The 15,000-nt window shown below is 43.5% G+C and overlaps 1 protein-coding gene across 1 annotated transcript in view; it reads right to left on the bottom strand.

The window, feature by feature from the left end:
• Nucleotides 1-15,000, bottom strand: part of LOC135110292 (protein expanded-like) — a 75,110-nt gene that overhangs the window by 2,463 nt on the left and 57,647 nt on the right. Inside the window, 5 exon segments of the mRNA XM_064022476.1 lie at nucleotides 1-3,367; nucleotides 5,510-8,442; nucleotides 9,161-9,295; nucleotides 10,657-10,860; nucleotides 11,269-11,434. The exon segment at nucleotides 1-3,367 is cut by the window's left edge and continues 2,463 nt beyond it. Coding sequence (XP_063878546.1) covers nucleotides 2,813-3,367; nucleotides 5,510-8,442; nucleotides 9,161-9,295; nucleotides 10,657-10,860; nucleotides 11,269-11,434 — 3,993 coding nt within the window. The 3' untranslated portion in view covers nucleotides 1-2,812.

Raw genomic sequence — 15,000 nt, 5'->3', positions numbered from 1 at the left:
AGAAAATGTGTTATAATCTCATCCCTCACTTTGTGTCTGGACTATAAAAACACTCTTAATACTGAAACACCCCAATGAAAAATTCTGGAATTACATTTGGTGGGATCCACTTAATCTGGGATACAAAGGTTCCAGTGATTTGTGCAGGCACCTTCTTCTCTTTTCTCATGGAGCTACACCTCATATAATAAACAGAGCTAAATGTATTGGTAAGAGTGGTTTGTGACTGAATTCCCTATAACCTTATGGAATGAATTAAAGTTTCCTTGAACGCTGCCACAACGAAAATCCTGCAACTCATAAATCTGTTTCCTATAGGGTATGTCCATCAATGGGATTAGCCACACTAAAATCCCAGCAATTATAATGACAGGGGCAAGTAGATCTGGTTCAGCTAACAGAGGAGTTACAACTACTACCTGGCTAATTTATGGTGATTTGTACATAATTGCCTATCATGGCCTCTGATATCTTTATACACATTTCAAATTTTGTTCTATTTCCTTTCACTAAACTTTGACATTACTATGTAGTATGTTTCATGAACACCACTGATAGTAAGTCAGGCATGCTGTGGAAGCGACACAAGGATGAGAGGGAGGTGGTTCTTATCAGGTACTGTGTAGATATTTATGTAATTATCAAATGCATCAAGCACAAATACCATGCAGTGAACTTTTACTATACAAACAGCTAATTCAAGGCTTCTGATATCAAATCCAAATGTGTTTCTTATCAGCCATTTCAGATAACAGAACTTTTACTGTTGTATGATTTTCAAAATTTGAAAAGAAAACATTAAAAAAAAAAAAAGAGAATCAGAATGGAGCAATTGGATTGTTTTGTATCCTAGTATACTTTGGTCAATCTTAATGATCCATAATGAACACAGCTACAACTGCAGGTTGTACTATAAGATAAAAAATAACAAATAAATATGATACAACATATAAAAACAGTTAAACTTATGTACTAATTTTGACGAACACAGACGTGTGCGGATAAAAATGAAAATCACAAAGACAGCTCCAATACCCAACCCTGAGAATGATGCAAGGAGAGGTGATGCCATGTGGTTCCTTCAGCAGGACTGGATGCATAAGGGGCATTATGTCAGCAGCTGTAATCACTGGCTGAGCACAGGACTCAATACAAAATATAAGTAAATAATAATAATGATACATTGTAAAGAAAATTAATACTACTGCCTACTATTGTCTATAATCTTGTAACCTGGATTATTCCAGGGATTAAGAGTTTGAAAATAAATTATAATACATATGTGAAAACAGAATAAATAATTAATTACCCATTTGTTGGATTTTGCTACTTTACTATAATAGTGTTATGTTCTAATCAAAATTATAATTTATATAATTCCTAGATAACCAAATATATTTATAATTAAAGAAATGTACCAATAAAATGCAATAGTTTCTAGTCTATATATCTAATTTTCCAATCATCAGTGTACATAATTGTTTCTACAAATTCCAATTAACCTGAAGCTCTCCACAAGTGCTCCTCAATCACGGCCAAGTCATCCATAGACTTGTACAAGTGCCACTGAGTTAAGACCAAAACTACATTCTGAAATTTTCAGTTGTGATTTATATATACAACAGCACCCTCCCCCCTTAAAAAATTTTAAAAAATAAATAAAAAAAATAAAGACCTTCCCTCAGCCTCAACCTCAGTGTCTTGCAGTGGAGAGAAGAGCCTGAAAGAGCCCCAGACCTCCCAGTGGATGAGGGCTACTGGCACCTCATCCCAGCCTGAGAGTTAGGAAAAAAAATCCTATGCCCCTGAGCATAATGCATATCTAATATCATCTATAATACAAGTCTTAATAGGGTATCATCACCATTCTGAACACTGGCAGTGGTGGTTGCAGCAGTTGACAGTGTCTGTGGGTAACAAGTCACTGTCTACAGAGACCCTCCCACATCCAGATGCAGTGTTAGAGCTATACATAATCCCTCTAGTCACTGTACAGCTATTTTAAATGTGAACAAAAATGCTTAGGTATGAATAATAAAGTAATGAAGCCCCAGCAGAGACACAGGAGTCACTCAAGATGCTAATACTGGAGAATTGCTGTGGCACAGAACGGGAGAGCAACCACCAGGGACTCTACAGCTGAGACAGAAATTATGCTAATGGGCTAATTAAGTCACTTAGTGGCTGCTCTTCCCTAAACTGATAACATGCTAATCATGAAAATATATTACACAATACTTTACACACAAGATATCTTGAGCAGTGTAGCTTTTGAATCTGGTTGTGAAAGAGGGTGAGATAATACCTAAGAATGAGCTATGTCCCTAACATGTAGGTATACATGCCAATAGTAACACATGAATATCAGTATTCACAATAGACAAGAATAAAAATTATGCCTGAGTAAGATTGTTTGTAATTACGACAATGTAAAGGCTGCTGCTCAGCCAATGTCCAAGAGATCAGGGTGATGGAGGCTCGGAGCGCTGCCGTGTTCCTGCCGGTTCCACCATGTCACTGGTGGATGACTCTAAGCTCTATCTCAGCTTTGAGATCTTCCTATTGTTAATATTGAAGGATTATATGTAAATTCCTAAAGAAGTGTTAATTCATTATACTTAAGATGAAATCAATCCCAATTACAGGCTTGATTTTTTACACTTGTGTACATTTGGTTCTAAATATTAAAACCTGTTCATCTCCATTAATAAATTCATTTCATCATAAGTCTGAAATACATAAAACCTAAAATAAATGCAAAATGTGTTAAGTTTACTCCTCTGCTAAGAGACAGTGTCTAATAAAGATTGCATTAGGAGATCTTGGTGTTGTGTGGGTCCTCAACCTCCTTTGCTGTTGGAGTCTGCTGTATGGGTCGGGTTGGGTGATGATGGACTCCACTGAATGTCTTATTACTCTTCGACTTTATGTGACTAACTGGCACCTGATTGGTTGTGTAAACACCAGAGAGAGAGTACCTGCGAGTCGCCTTCACACCACGCGGCTTGCGCTTTGTCTTTGCATGGTGAGTATCTGCTGTAGGCTGAGCTGAGTCTGTGCTCATTAAGGGGGGTGTCGCCGATGCATCCAGGTCCCAGGGGCGAGTGCCTGGCGGGCCTGAGGCGTCAGACTGGGCAGCTGGGGGAGTGTTGCTGCCTGGTGTTGAGGTGGAGTCAATGGATGGGGTCCGGCATGGATGTGAGAGGAGTGTTGTGTCAGAGCAGAGGGCGGCAATGAGTGGCACGTCCATGAACTGGCTGCACTCCCGCAACTGCTGCAGGTTGAGACGCTCCCCTGACCTTCGTGTACGGCTCCTCCCAGTACTTCCCGGGGCGGCCCCACCATGGCCAGACCCGTCCAGGGTCTCCTGATGAATGAAGAATCATACACTTATTTACATGTCTGCCTGAGAAACAAGAAGATAATTTGTGACAATAAGATATGAGATTTAGCTTTTCATGTCTTGCTACAAATGTGCTGCTGAACAATCTCTGATAATGTTCACAACTTATCCTTCAGTCTAAATATATTCCAGTATTTTCATATATGAAATATGAACATCTGCATGGCAGGTATTTTCTTCAATGATTCATGATTTATTTTTTCTACCATAGCAATTTCTTTTATATGGGAACATTTTCAGCAATTGAAACAAAATAAGTATAAGCAATCTAACACAATTCTCAGAATCCATGGATATACCATAAGAATTACTTTACTTCTTTCTCTTTTAATTTCATATGTTATTATTAATTTTGCTTGATTCTTCACATCCAGCCATTCCTCAGAATATTAAGCCCTTCTTTATTTATCTTTTTTTTCTCTCAGGATCCTTCCATTGTCACTAATCTCTTCATTCCTTAACTACTGAATTTCTATCCTTTTCCTTATTTTGTCTTTCTTTCAATATAAGCCTCTACTTCCTTTGACAAAATTCTCATCTAACTCCTATTTTTCTTTCTTTGGTCAATTACTTCGACCCTACTTTTTTCCTCTACATATTCAGAAGCATTCTTCTCGAATATGACTCCCACTTTTTACTGAACTCCTTTTGTGATTATATGTCTGCCATATCTTCCCTTTCCTTTTCTTACTTTCATTATCTTTCACCACTTATTCTACAGCTAATAATAATCTCTCGTTATTTACTCTAAACATACCTCTTCCATGAGTATCCAGTTTAGGAGAGTTTTGATATACTATAAAACTGCAGATATATGTACAATTTCCTTTACTTTGCCTCCTAATAAAAGAATCTTTCACACATCTTTGCCTTCTATCTTCTCAGCTTCTATTATATCATTTATAATTTACAGCACTCAGCTTTTTTTTATAATTTACCTTATTCCTTCACAATTATGCATCTGAACTACAAGCCTGGTTACTTGCTAAACTGTTTTCAAAGATACACCTTTTGTGCATTTTAATTTTCAGCAATACTGCAAAAAGAATCTGATTCCTCAAGCCTGGCTCTAACTACTTCAGCATGTGTTACATTTCCTTTTAATAATATATTCATAGTTATAGGATCAACTGCTTCTTTTCTTCAATATCACATTTTTCTCATGAAAAATAAAAAGTATTATCATGAATAAAGGAGAGATTGCATGCTAGAAGTACAGTGGTGTAACAGTGCTTGCTTGTATTTTTGGAAATACGGATGATTCTTTTGGGAAACACTTGGAGCATTGACTTGAGATCACTATCTGTTCATAGAATAATCTGATGGAAAGTTACTGTGTGTGTTCTCATAACTACCAAAGACAGGAACAAAAGTTTAGTCATTATCGGTAAATCATATGTCTAAAACGTTCTCTCCTGCCATTCCCATAGATGATGTTGGTATTATGCATTGTTTCTATTTTTTACTGGAATTTAAGACTTTAATGCTCTTCATCAAAGTTTGCATGCCAATTTTTTTAAGCTCCTATATTGTAACAGTGCTTTATGCTACTTTCAATAGCAATATTTACTTGGTGAAATTATTGTTTATTGAGAGTTAAGAAAAAAAAAAAAAAATTTACTTGTGAATGTCATAAATGAACCAGGTTTCATAATTATAGATTGTACATAATATCATGCTCAGTCTATTTGAAGAATTACTGAAGAATAAGTCTACTACTTATAAAGAATAAAGAACTGCTTGTCTAATTTCTAAACAATACAGAATTTTAAATTTTATTTTCAAAGCTATAAGCAATAGAGCAATGTTTGATGTTAACTTTAAAGAATATGGTGCTCTTTGCTTCAGGGATGAAAAAGAATATTGGTTTCCTAATAATGGAAACAAAAACGAGAAGACAGGAGAATATGACCCGAACAAGATCCCCATGCAGTGTGCATTAACGTCTTTACTATTTTTGCTACTCAGACCCAACATGCTCTCAGAAATTGAAAGAAATTATAGACGATAATTTTATATACATATTAGTGTGAACTGTGCTAACAACTTTGGCCAGATCGGTCATGCACAGCACTGATAAGCCACGTACTTGTGAGCTGTCCTCACCTTGGGCCGGTAAGGTGGGGGCGGAGGCAAAGACTGCTCAGCAAGGGCATGAGAATCTGACGTGTCTGCAAGTGATGAAGACAGAATGGATTCATCCGAGCGAACACGGAGCATAGAGTTTGCCCTCAACATCACCTCTGAGTATGGCTCATAGCTTCCTGTGAGACTTTGTGTGGAGGCCGAGTAGCCAGAGGGAGCAGAGGAAAGTGAGGAGGATGCCAGGGATTGCTGGGAGAAGCAACGGCCCCTGGCCATGGAGGAGTAGCCAGAAGAGGAACCAGGCTGATGTGAGGTGAGGCTCTGGTAGGATGGGTAAGAGGACAGAAGAGAGACACTGCCTCCACCACCTGTGGCTAGACCACTACAGCTACTTAGTGTTGCTGCAACATTGGGAGTTGATCTGTAGAGTGGAGACAACTTAGGGCTGCGGTAGGGTGGAGGTGGAGGCAGATATGCAAAACTGCTACTGCTACTGCTGCTGCTTGCTTGTTGCTGTTGTTGTGCTTGTGTAGCAATAACTTGCCCCTGCTTAGCATCCATGTATTCCTGGCGGCTGAGAGCAGGATCCTTCATGGGATATATGACGTAGTCTACATCAGAATACAGCTGAGCCTTGAACTGTTCAATTTGGCTCAGGCTAACTTGATTGGTATATACAGTGGCCTGAGATTGTTGTTGTTGTTGTTGTTGTTGTTGTTGTTGTTGTTGTTGTTGTTGTTGTTGTTGTTGTTGCTGCTGTTGCTGAGGAAGATAGGCTCCGGGGTCACTAGCACACTGGTAGGGGGGTGAAGGTGCCTCCAGTGCCACCTGATAGCCAGAACCCCCAGGAGCAGCACCCATACCATAGCCAAGGTGGGGTGAGGGAGGAGGAGGGTTCTGGAAAAAGTTCTTTATATATGGTGGGTACAAGTAAGCCTGCTGAGGCTGCTGCTGGAGTTGCTGCTGCTGTTGATGCTGTTGATGCTGTTGCTGCTGGTGCTGTTGTTGCTGCTGCTGATGAGCTGGTAGGTAACTATGAACTTGTGGCTGAATGCCTGAAGACTGAGTGTGGTGGTGGTGGTGATGGGGTGTATAAGTAGGCGAGGGGAGTAATGGTACTCCGACACCCTTAGCATATGCAGCTGGCTGATAGACAGTCTCACTGCTGAGCTGTTGTTTCAAGCGTTGGAGATGCTGCTGCTGCTTAACTTGCTGCTGATGCAATGCTTTCTGCTGGTGTCTGAGGTAGAGGCTTCTTGGCATGACTGTAGAATGCTGCTCTGGATGGATACGAGTCTTGAACTCATTTATGGATGAAGAAGCACGAACATCCAAGTAGTTATTCTTCCTAATGACAGGTACCTCTAAATTACTTTGAGCACCACTGACACTGACTTTAACCTTACTTGAGCCATGGTTGCGGGAGTATGGGGGTGGGAGTCCTACTGGATGCAACTGAGCATTGCCTCGCTGAAGAGACTGAACTGCATCAATCTTAGGCCTTGGTTGAACTTGAGGTAATGTGTGGACAATGCCACGACTTAATGGCACTGAAGTAAATGATGGGGAAGCTGTAGATGCTAGCTGAGTGTGAGCCTTTTGGACAGTAATAGTGGGTTTTGATTTAATGAACTTGGCAGGAGCTTCACTTGCACTGGCTACTGTTGTCTCACTAATAACTGCATCTGGTGATGCTAATGATGATCTACTATTTGCTTCCAGATTTCTGCTTAGAGGATCACATGATAATGCTGCATTCACATGAGAAGAAGCTATGGCAACAGGCGTCATAGTTTTCACAGTTGACATAGAGACTGAAGCTGGAGGCATTGATAAGAACTGACCCTCTATTCCAGGCACCTGTACATAGTCACTGTCTGTGTCAAAAGTTGATGAAACAGAAGCTCTAGGTCGGTAAGCTCCCAGGGATATTGCCAATGCTGGTGAGTAAGAGGCCAACAATGATGCCTGAGCACTTTCCACAGAGTAGTCTATGTGTTCCTCATCATGCTGGTCTGAGTTGGTGGGTGAAGCACCTCCTGATAAGGAAGATGCTCCTTGCCCTCCAGCTCTCTGAGCTCCCAACCCCTGAGGACCCAGCCCTTGAGGACTCCGACGATGGACTGATAGTGGTGGAGTTTGGGGTCTCTCCTCTCTTTCATCTGCTTCATGCTCACTATCATCTTGTTCAGGAAACCGCAAACCATCCTTAAAAAACTCCACATAATCATCATTGTTGTCCAGTTGACTGAAGTCTTCCTCTGAAAAGTTGTATGTAGAAGTTGTTGACTCATCCAAATCTGGCTGGACCATCACTGAAGCATCATCACTGGCAAAAGTTGGCCTCCTAAAAAAGTGGGCAGAAGCACTGGCAGAGTCCAGAGAGTCCTCATAGGTGTGGGGTCCTGGATCTCCTCGCTGTGCTGCCACACTGGAGTTTTCACTGTCAAGCTTTTGATGAAGGAAGCCAGCTGAGGCCTGCTTGAGGATACACATGGCACAAGATCCACACTTGCAAATTTGCTCATCATTCTCATTATCTTCAGCATCATCATTGGAAGTGATTGAAGTATTATCATCATCACAGCAGGTGGAGCAGCAGTTGTGTTGAGTATGAGACATTCCACTGCACAGCTCACTCTCTTCATCACCAGGCCGGTCTGCCACCATACCTGGCAAGTCTGCAAGGTGGGGGAGGTCAGGTGCTAAGGAGAGGTCAGCTAAGTCTGCTCCCAAGGTCAACTCTGGAGGAATTCTGTGTGGGACCAGAGAGTACCTGGAGCGGACGGTGGAGGCAGAGTGCTGTGAGGAGGAGGAATGAACACTACCTGCTCGCCCTAGAGACACTCCACCTGCCTCACTCCCAGACATGCCCAGGGAGCCTGACAACCGTCCTCCTGCTGGAGGGGTGGAGGACGGGGGAGTGAATGAGGGATGACTCAAGCTCTCCTCATCTGGATTACAACAGAAAAACAAGAATTAAAACACAAAGAAAAATCTGAGTTAAGTATTTCCTACAATGAGTATTTTTCTAAAACTAGAAATTATTTCATAAGCTATCATCATGATCCATAAGAGAATTGTAATACTTCATGTCAAGGAAACTTGCAGTATTCAAGATGATATCAAGAGCACAGAGCATATATAATAAAGTTTGGTGAGGTGGATGTGCATTACTACTTTAAACAGATAACAAGTAAATTTGTGGAGGAGGAAGAAAGTAACTGGCATTTTTAAGTGGAAGACAGAGTGGTGGTGGTAAGTGGACTAAAGAGTACATGGGGTGAGGTGCTGAAGAGAAACCGAGAAACAAGAGGATGCAGTGGATAAGTTGCATATAACCATGTTGTATAGGAAGATGACATCAGCTGACTGCAGGTAAACATGGAACCTGTCCAATAAAACAATGAGGATGATGATGATAATGGTAATCCTTCAATATATATAAGGGCAATAAAAATACATGCAGAAGTACTGAAGCTAATGTAAGTATGTTTGGCAATGATAATCTAATTCATAATGACAAAAGACTGATTATAAAGAATTATATAACTGCTTATGAAACTACCTTTCCTTCAACATTAATTTATTTTTCCCTTCCCTGAAATGACTTCCATTTCTGACCTAAAAGAATTTCCTCTCCACTTTTGAATGAGTGTTTCTACAACTCACCAAACTCTGCAGTGTGGCCATGGGTGCTGCTGGAGGAGGAGTCCAGGCGGGAGAGAGAGTGAGTGAGGGACTCCACGCCACTTTCAATGCTGGCAGCAGGAGGCGTGTTGATCATGATCTCAGAGTCAAGGTCATCTGAGGTGCAATAAGATGAATTAGATACTACAGCAACAGAAAACAAGCAGGTCATTGCTACTGTACAGAAATAAGATGATGGCAAAATACATAAGAAAAAAAATCTCAACTCAAAGAGAGTGATATGATAAAAAGTTATAAGGCATTTCTTGTCCTAAATTTTGAGATATTACTATACCAACTTGAAAAGTTCAAAACTTTGTGGAGGATGATAGCAGTAGCACATTACTACATTACTAGTATTACTAGTCTGTAATGAAAGGATGATAAGGAACTCAGAGTTCCTCACCCCAACAGCTTTCTCTAATGAATAATGACTGTGTGACCTTCAGCAGCAAGGATCACCAGTGGTGAACTACAGTGGTGCTGTGTGCCTGACCATACTGGGTGAGTGTGGGAAAGATATGCCATGAGAATGAGTCCCTGTAACACAGCAAATCCATGCTTGAGCTGTGGTACATCTACTGCATAGTCAGAAATGCTGGTGGTTGGGAAGTTTCAATCATCTCTAAAATATTATTTCTTAGCCTTTTAGTTCACATTTTTTATAAAAAGGAAAATTTCTTCAATGACAACTTATAGAAAGGATTTGGGTTTCTTAAATAAAAATCTGCATCTTCTTTCTTCATATATGTCCATGAGTATATGACATGTGAGTGACCCGAGTAAGTGTTGGTGAGCAACCTCTGGTGTCAAAGAGAAAAACCAGATATGCAGGCTGATGAAGAGTTCCAGGCATTTTATCTTATTAGTAATATTGATAAGGGACAAAGTTTGGCCCTCTGGCTAGCTGGGGAATAGCTGCACTATCCTGCCCTGCTGACTTGTTGCTTAGTGACTTGTGTAAGGGTGTTTGTGGACAGTGCTGTGGACACTCTTGAAGGGCAGCAGTAAAATTGCCTAAACAGTTTCCTTAGCAAGCTAACATTAACTAGTATGTTACTCTCAATGTGGAGGTGGTGCAGCCAAAACCACCTGTGCATGAAATATTATTTTTTGCTAATTTACTAAAATTCTTGTAGTTCACAATTACCTTCACTTGCATAAGTATTTAGCCTATAGTAAAAGATAAAGGATGAAATGGTGTGGCTTATGCTGCCCAATGATAATTTGTCCAGTGCCTGAAATGCAGATTTTCAGACGAGTGACATTCGAATAATAATACTAAGACATCTATAGTAATGCTTTCGATAAGGTTGCTGGCTGTACAATATTCAACTCATGAGATTTATACTAAGAAATATTACATGAGGATGGACCTTGAAAAAATAAAAGTTTCAAGAGCTGTAGTGTGTGTGTGTGTGTGTGTGTGTGTGTGTGTGTGTGTGTGTGTGTGTGTGTGTGTGATGGGCATGCCTCACCCTCGCTGCCGTCCATGGAGAGCATACGGTCAGACACAATGCCTGAGGTGGTGTTGGAGGAAGTGTTGGAAATGACGGACACACGCTGATCGGCGGAGGTCTTGGCCAGGTAGCCCCTCAGACTACCCAGCGTGTCTGAAAAAGCGCCCATTTCTCCATACTTATTGCTGCTGTAGATGTAGCTGTCTCGGTAACGCCTCCGGTCTGCAGGAAGAATTACGAAAAGTTACTGGTATTATTATTTCCTGAATATTTAGTCACAAGTTCCTTTCATCTCCTCATCACAAGGAAAACCACAACTAAGGAACTAAAGAGAAAAAAAAGATGTACTATATGCAATTTGAAATACTAAGAGTAGGTAGTCACGTGACCCTTGCATCACACTTACATAACAGAGAAAGAGAGAGAGAGAGAGAGAGAGAGAGAGAGAGAGAGAGAGAGAGAGAGAGAGAGAGAGAGAGAGAGAGAGAGAGTTCATAATTGCACGTTTCCATCCGACTCAGTATCACGTCACAGCTCATCACTTGAAGGAGCAGGTCCAGAGTCGCCCCTGAACACACACACACACACACACACACACACACACACACACACACACACACACACACACACCTTCCTCCTGCAGCCTCCGGAGTTCTGCAAGGCGTGGCTGCAGCGCCATGTTGAATTGGTGGGTGAGGCGACACAGGTACAAAAGGTGTTTGCTCTTCTCGTCGCTCGTTGTATAGAAGACCAACTTCTCCGTGTAGTTCAGCGCCCGCACCTCGAACTTCTTCTTCTGCAATGAGTGAAAACGACAAGCTGTGGTGAGGAATGGAGGGGAATGGTCTGCGGTGGCGAGGAGGGAACAGTAGTAAGAAAGGATGACGACGTGACGAGGAATATAGCAAAGGGTAGATAGATGGTTGAGGTGGTTGCGATGGCCGAGAAGGATGCATGAAGGAAGAAAGGAAGGAAGGAAGGAAGGAAGGGGGAGAGGCAGATCGTAAAGTTACTCGCATTTATGTCACTCCTGCTATTCTATTCTGAACCTCTGTACGTAATAGCGAAGTGTAATGAAGGAAGGGAAAGGGGGAAGGAGAGGTGGTTTGGCTCTGCTATGTGTTGGTGGTGGGGATGATGATTCTCTCTCTCTCTCTCTCTCTCTCTCTCTCTCTCTCTCTCTCTCTCTCTGACTTATTAACGTTTGACCTTGTTCGTTTTCTCATTTTTTTCCTTAACAGAAGAGTTAGCGAAATCTAGTACTGAGAGAGAGAGAGAGAGAGAGAGAGAGAGAGAGAGAGAGAGAGAGAGAGAGAGAGAGAAAGGGGTCCTGATTGGATGGTGGTGGTGGAGGTGGTGGTGATGGCGGCCTGGCCAGAGCTGCTGCCTGTAAGTTCAGGTATTATTGGGAATTTGAGTGGCGGAGTGAAACGCGTGAGGGGAATGAAGGTGGTGAGGGAGGGAGGAATGAGGAAGATTGAAGAATGGAAGGAGGAGGAGGAGGAGAAGGAAGAAGAAGAAGAAGAAGAAGAAGAAGAAGAAGAAGAAGAAGAAGAAGAAGAAGAAGAAGAAGAAGAAGAAGAAGAAGAAGAAGAAGAAGAAGAAGGAGAGAGAGAGAGAGAGAGAGAGAGAGAGAGAGAGAGAGAGAGAGAGAGAGAGAGAGAGAGAGAGAGAGAGAGAGAGAGAGAGTAGACGGAGGGGGAGGGGGAGAGATTTCGGAGGTAGAAGGCATAGCAAGTTAACTGTGGGTGTAGGGGTGGAAGGTAGCGGGGCAAGAGGAGTGTGGTGATGGGGGGGTGGATGGAGGGAGAGATGGTGGGAGGGGGGATGGTGGGCGGGCACGAGTGGCAGGGACCCGCCACTGTGTTACGCACCGTGATGCCAGACCTCGCTACCAACTCCACTCGCTCCTACCAGCCTCTCTTCCATCTCCGCCACCGTTCTCCTGGCCCTCTAGCCCGCCCCTCTGCCCTCACCATGCCTCACAGGACGAGCCCTCACCTTCCACGAGTCCCAAGCACGCCCCTGAGGTCTCATCAAAGCATAGACACTGGGGTAAAATCCCAGCAAGTGCGGCACCAAAGCTAGGAGATGCCAACAAGAGTTCCCTCAAAGCAGCTGACCACACTCCCTGGCTGACCGACTCTGATGTTCTTTACAGCTCCTAAGTACCGGTAGAGCTCCGCCGGCCGCCCAGTCCACCTCACCGGAGCCCTAATGGCGGGCATCCCACTGCTCGCCCTCTTGTCCACCCCACGGCGGGAGTGAGGCTGGCATAACTTCAGCTTTAAGGACAAGTAATTTTGTACCAGCAACTCGACAAACTCCCGCAGATTTCCGAGATTAGTACACGGCGTGATTTGCGACAAGAGGGAGCAATAATAGAGAGAGGCTAATGAGCGGGGCGAGATAATGTAGGTAGCCGGTATTGTGGGGCGGACTAGACGCGCCGGGGCAGCCTCGGGGACGCGGCGTTGCCCACAGTAGCTGGCCAACCAGACGAGCTCCTCCCTCGCTCCCTCCCTTCCTCCCGCGCCCTCCAGTACCTCCCTCAACCTTGCACTTTACCAACTCCCTTCGCATCCTTATCTACGGACGCTCCCCGAACCACCAACAGTGCTAAGTCTCACAGCAACTCCAACTCTTCCTTCCTTCTTCATCCACCTCATTCTTCTCCTCACAACCTCCTCCTCCTCTTCCTCCACTCGTCCACAGCAGCCGGGCCTCCACAAGTCTGCCCCTCCCCCCCCAATCCTCCTCCTCCTAGCCAGCCATCGTCCCTCCACTCCCCTACCCAGACCAAATGCGGCGTGGCCAGGCTCGCCGTGGCCCCAGCTAATCTGAATACCAAAGCCCAAACTTTACAATTCGGTTCTCCATGCATAATTCAGCGTAAAATGTCAATGCTGAATACAGTCGCGAGAATTTTAGAGAACTAAAAATAAGAGGCTTGCCATAAGACGATAAAACTCTTTGCAAGCCTAAAAACGGAGTGACGTCGCCCACCGCAAAGGAAATAAAACTCAGAGAGAGAGAGAGAGAGAGAGAGAGAGAGAGAGAGAGAGAGAGAGAGAGAGAGAGAGAGAAGCACGCAAACAAAAAACGTAGGATAGAAAAAAAAAAAAACTGGACGCATAACACGAAGCATCTCGAGACCGGGCTGCGCGTCACCCACGTCTCCGCCGACATTAGCAGCAGGAAGAAAAGTCTCTCTCTCTCTCTCTCTCTCTCTCTCTCTCTCTCTCTCTCTCTCTCTCTCTCTCTCTCTCTCCTAGCTTCGTCATCTCAGCCTGCCAGCCTCGCCTCGTCTGCACAACCCGCTCTGGACTGTACTCCCTTGCTCCCTCCCTCCCTGGCCGAGGTATAGCATCAGACCTCAGACTTCGATGCTCCTAACTGCTGGGTTTGGTAATGCCCTGGAGAGTACAGTCTCGCGCTACGTGTGGACGAACCCCCCCCCCCTTTCTCTCTCTCTCTCTCTCTCTCTCTCTCTCTCTCTCTCTCTCTCTCTCTCTCTCTCTCTCTCCTTCCATCACCTATCATGCTTCTCCCCTCCTCCCTCCTTCTCCCTCCCCGTCCACCTGCCGTGTCTTAACTGAGCAACCCGTCTGCATGTCACCTGACAGAGAGAGAGAGAGAGAGAGAGAGAGAGAGAGAGAGAGAGAGAGAGAGAGAGAGAGTGAGAGAGAGAGAGAGAGAGAGAATCAAAACAGACCGCAACCCGTCCATGTCTCTCTCTCTCTCTCTCTCTCTCTCTCTCTCTCTCTCTCTCTCTCTCTCTCTCTCTCTCTCTCTCTCTCTCCTTATCGCACCATCTATTGAAAGTAAGCAGTAGCAATGATAATTAGCGACTGTCAAGAGACTACTGACGTTACTGCCTCTCCTGCCGTTGTATTAGTATTAGCACCACCATTTCCTGTTATACGCAATCTTTCTGTTTTTAACCTACTGCGTCTGTTGTGCTTCGTCTTTATCGTCGCAGCACTCATACACACACACACACACACACACACACACACACACACACACACACACACACACACACACACGCACACACAGTGTCATGGCACTAATTTCACTCCTCCGTTTCAAGAAATGGTGACAGTTTAGGCAATACTCTTCCTCCTTTTTCTCCTCCTCCTCCTTCTCGTCCTCATAATCATCATCCTCATCATCATTATCATCATTATTGTCGTCGTCATCGTCGTCACAAGGAGTAGAAACAGTAGCACCAGCAACATCAGTAGCAACAGCAGCAAGGAGATCAACTATTGTCGTAACCATTGTTGCTGCTCCTCCTCCTCATCCTCATCCTATTATTATTATTATTACTATTATTACTACTACTACTACTACTACTAC

This window comes from Scylla paramamosain, chromosome 2 (assembly GCF_035594125.1).
Source record: "Scylla paramamosain isolate STU-SP2022 chromosome 2, ASM3559412v1, whole genome shotgun sequence".
NCBI classification, from domain to species: Eukaryota; Metazoa; Arthropoda; class Malacostraca; order Decapoda; family Portunidae; genus Scylla; species Scylla paramamosain.
The sequence above is the reverse complement of the archived record's forward strand: the minus strand, read 5'-3'. Positions and strand labels throughout refer to the sequence as shown.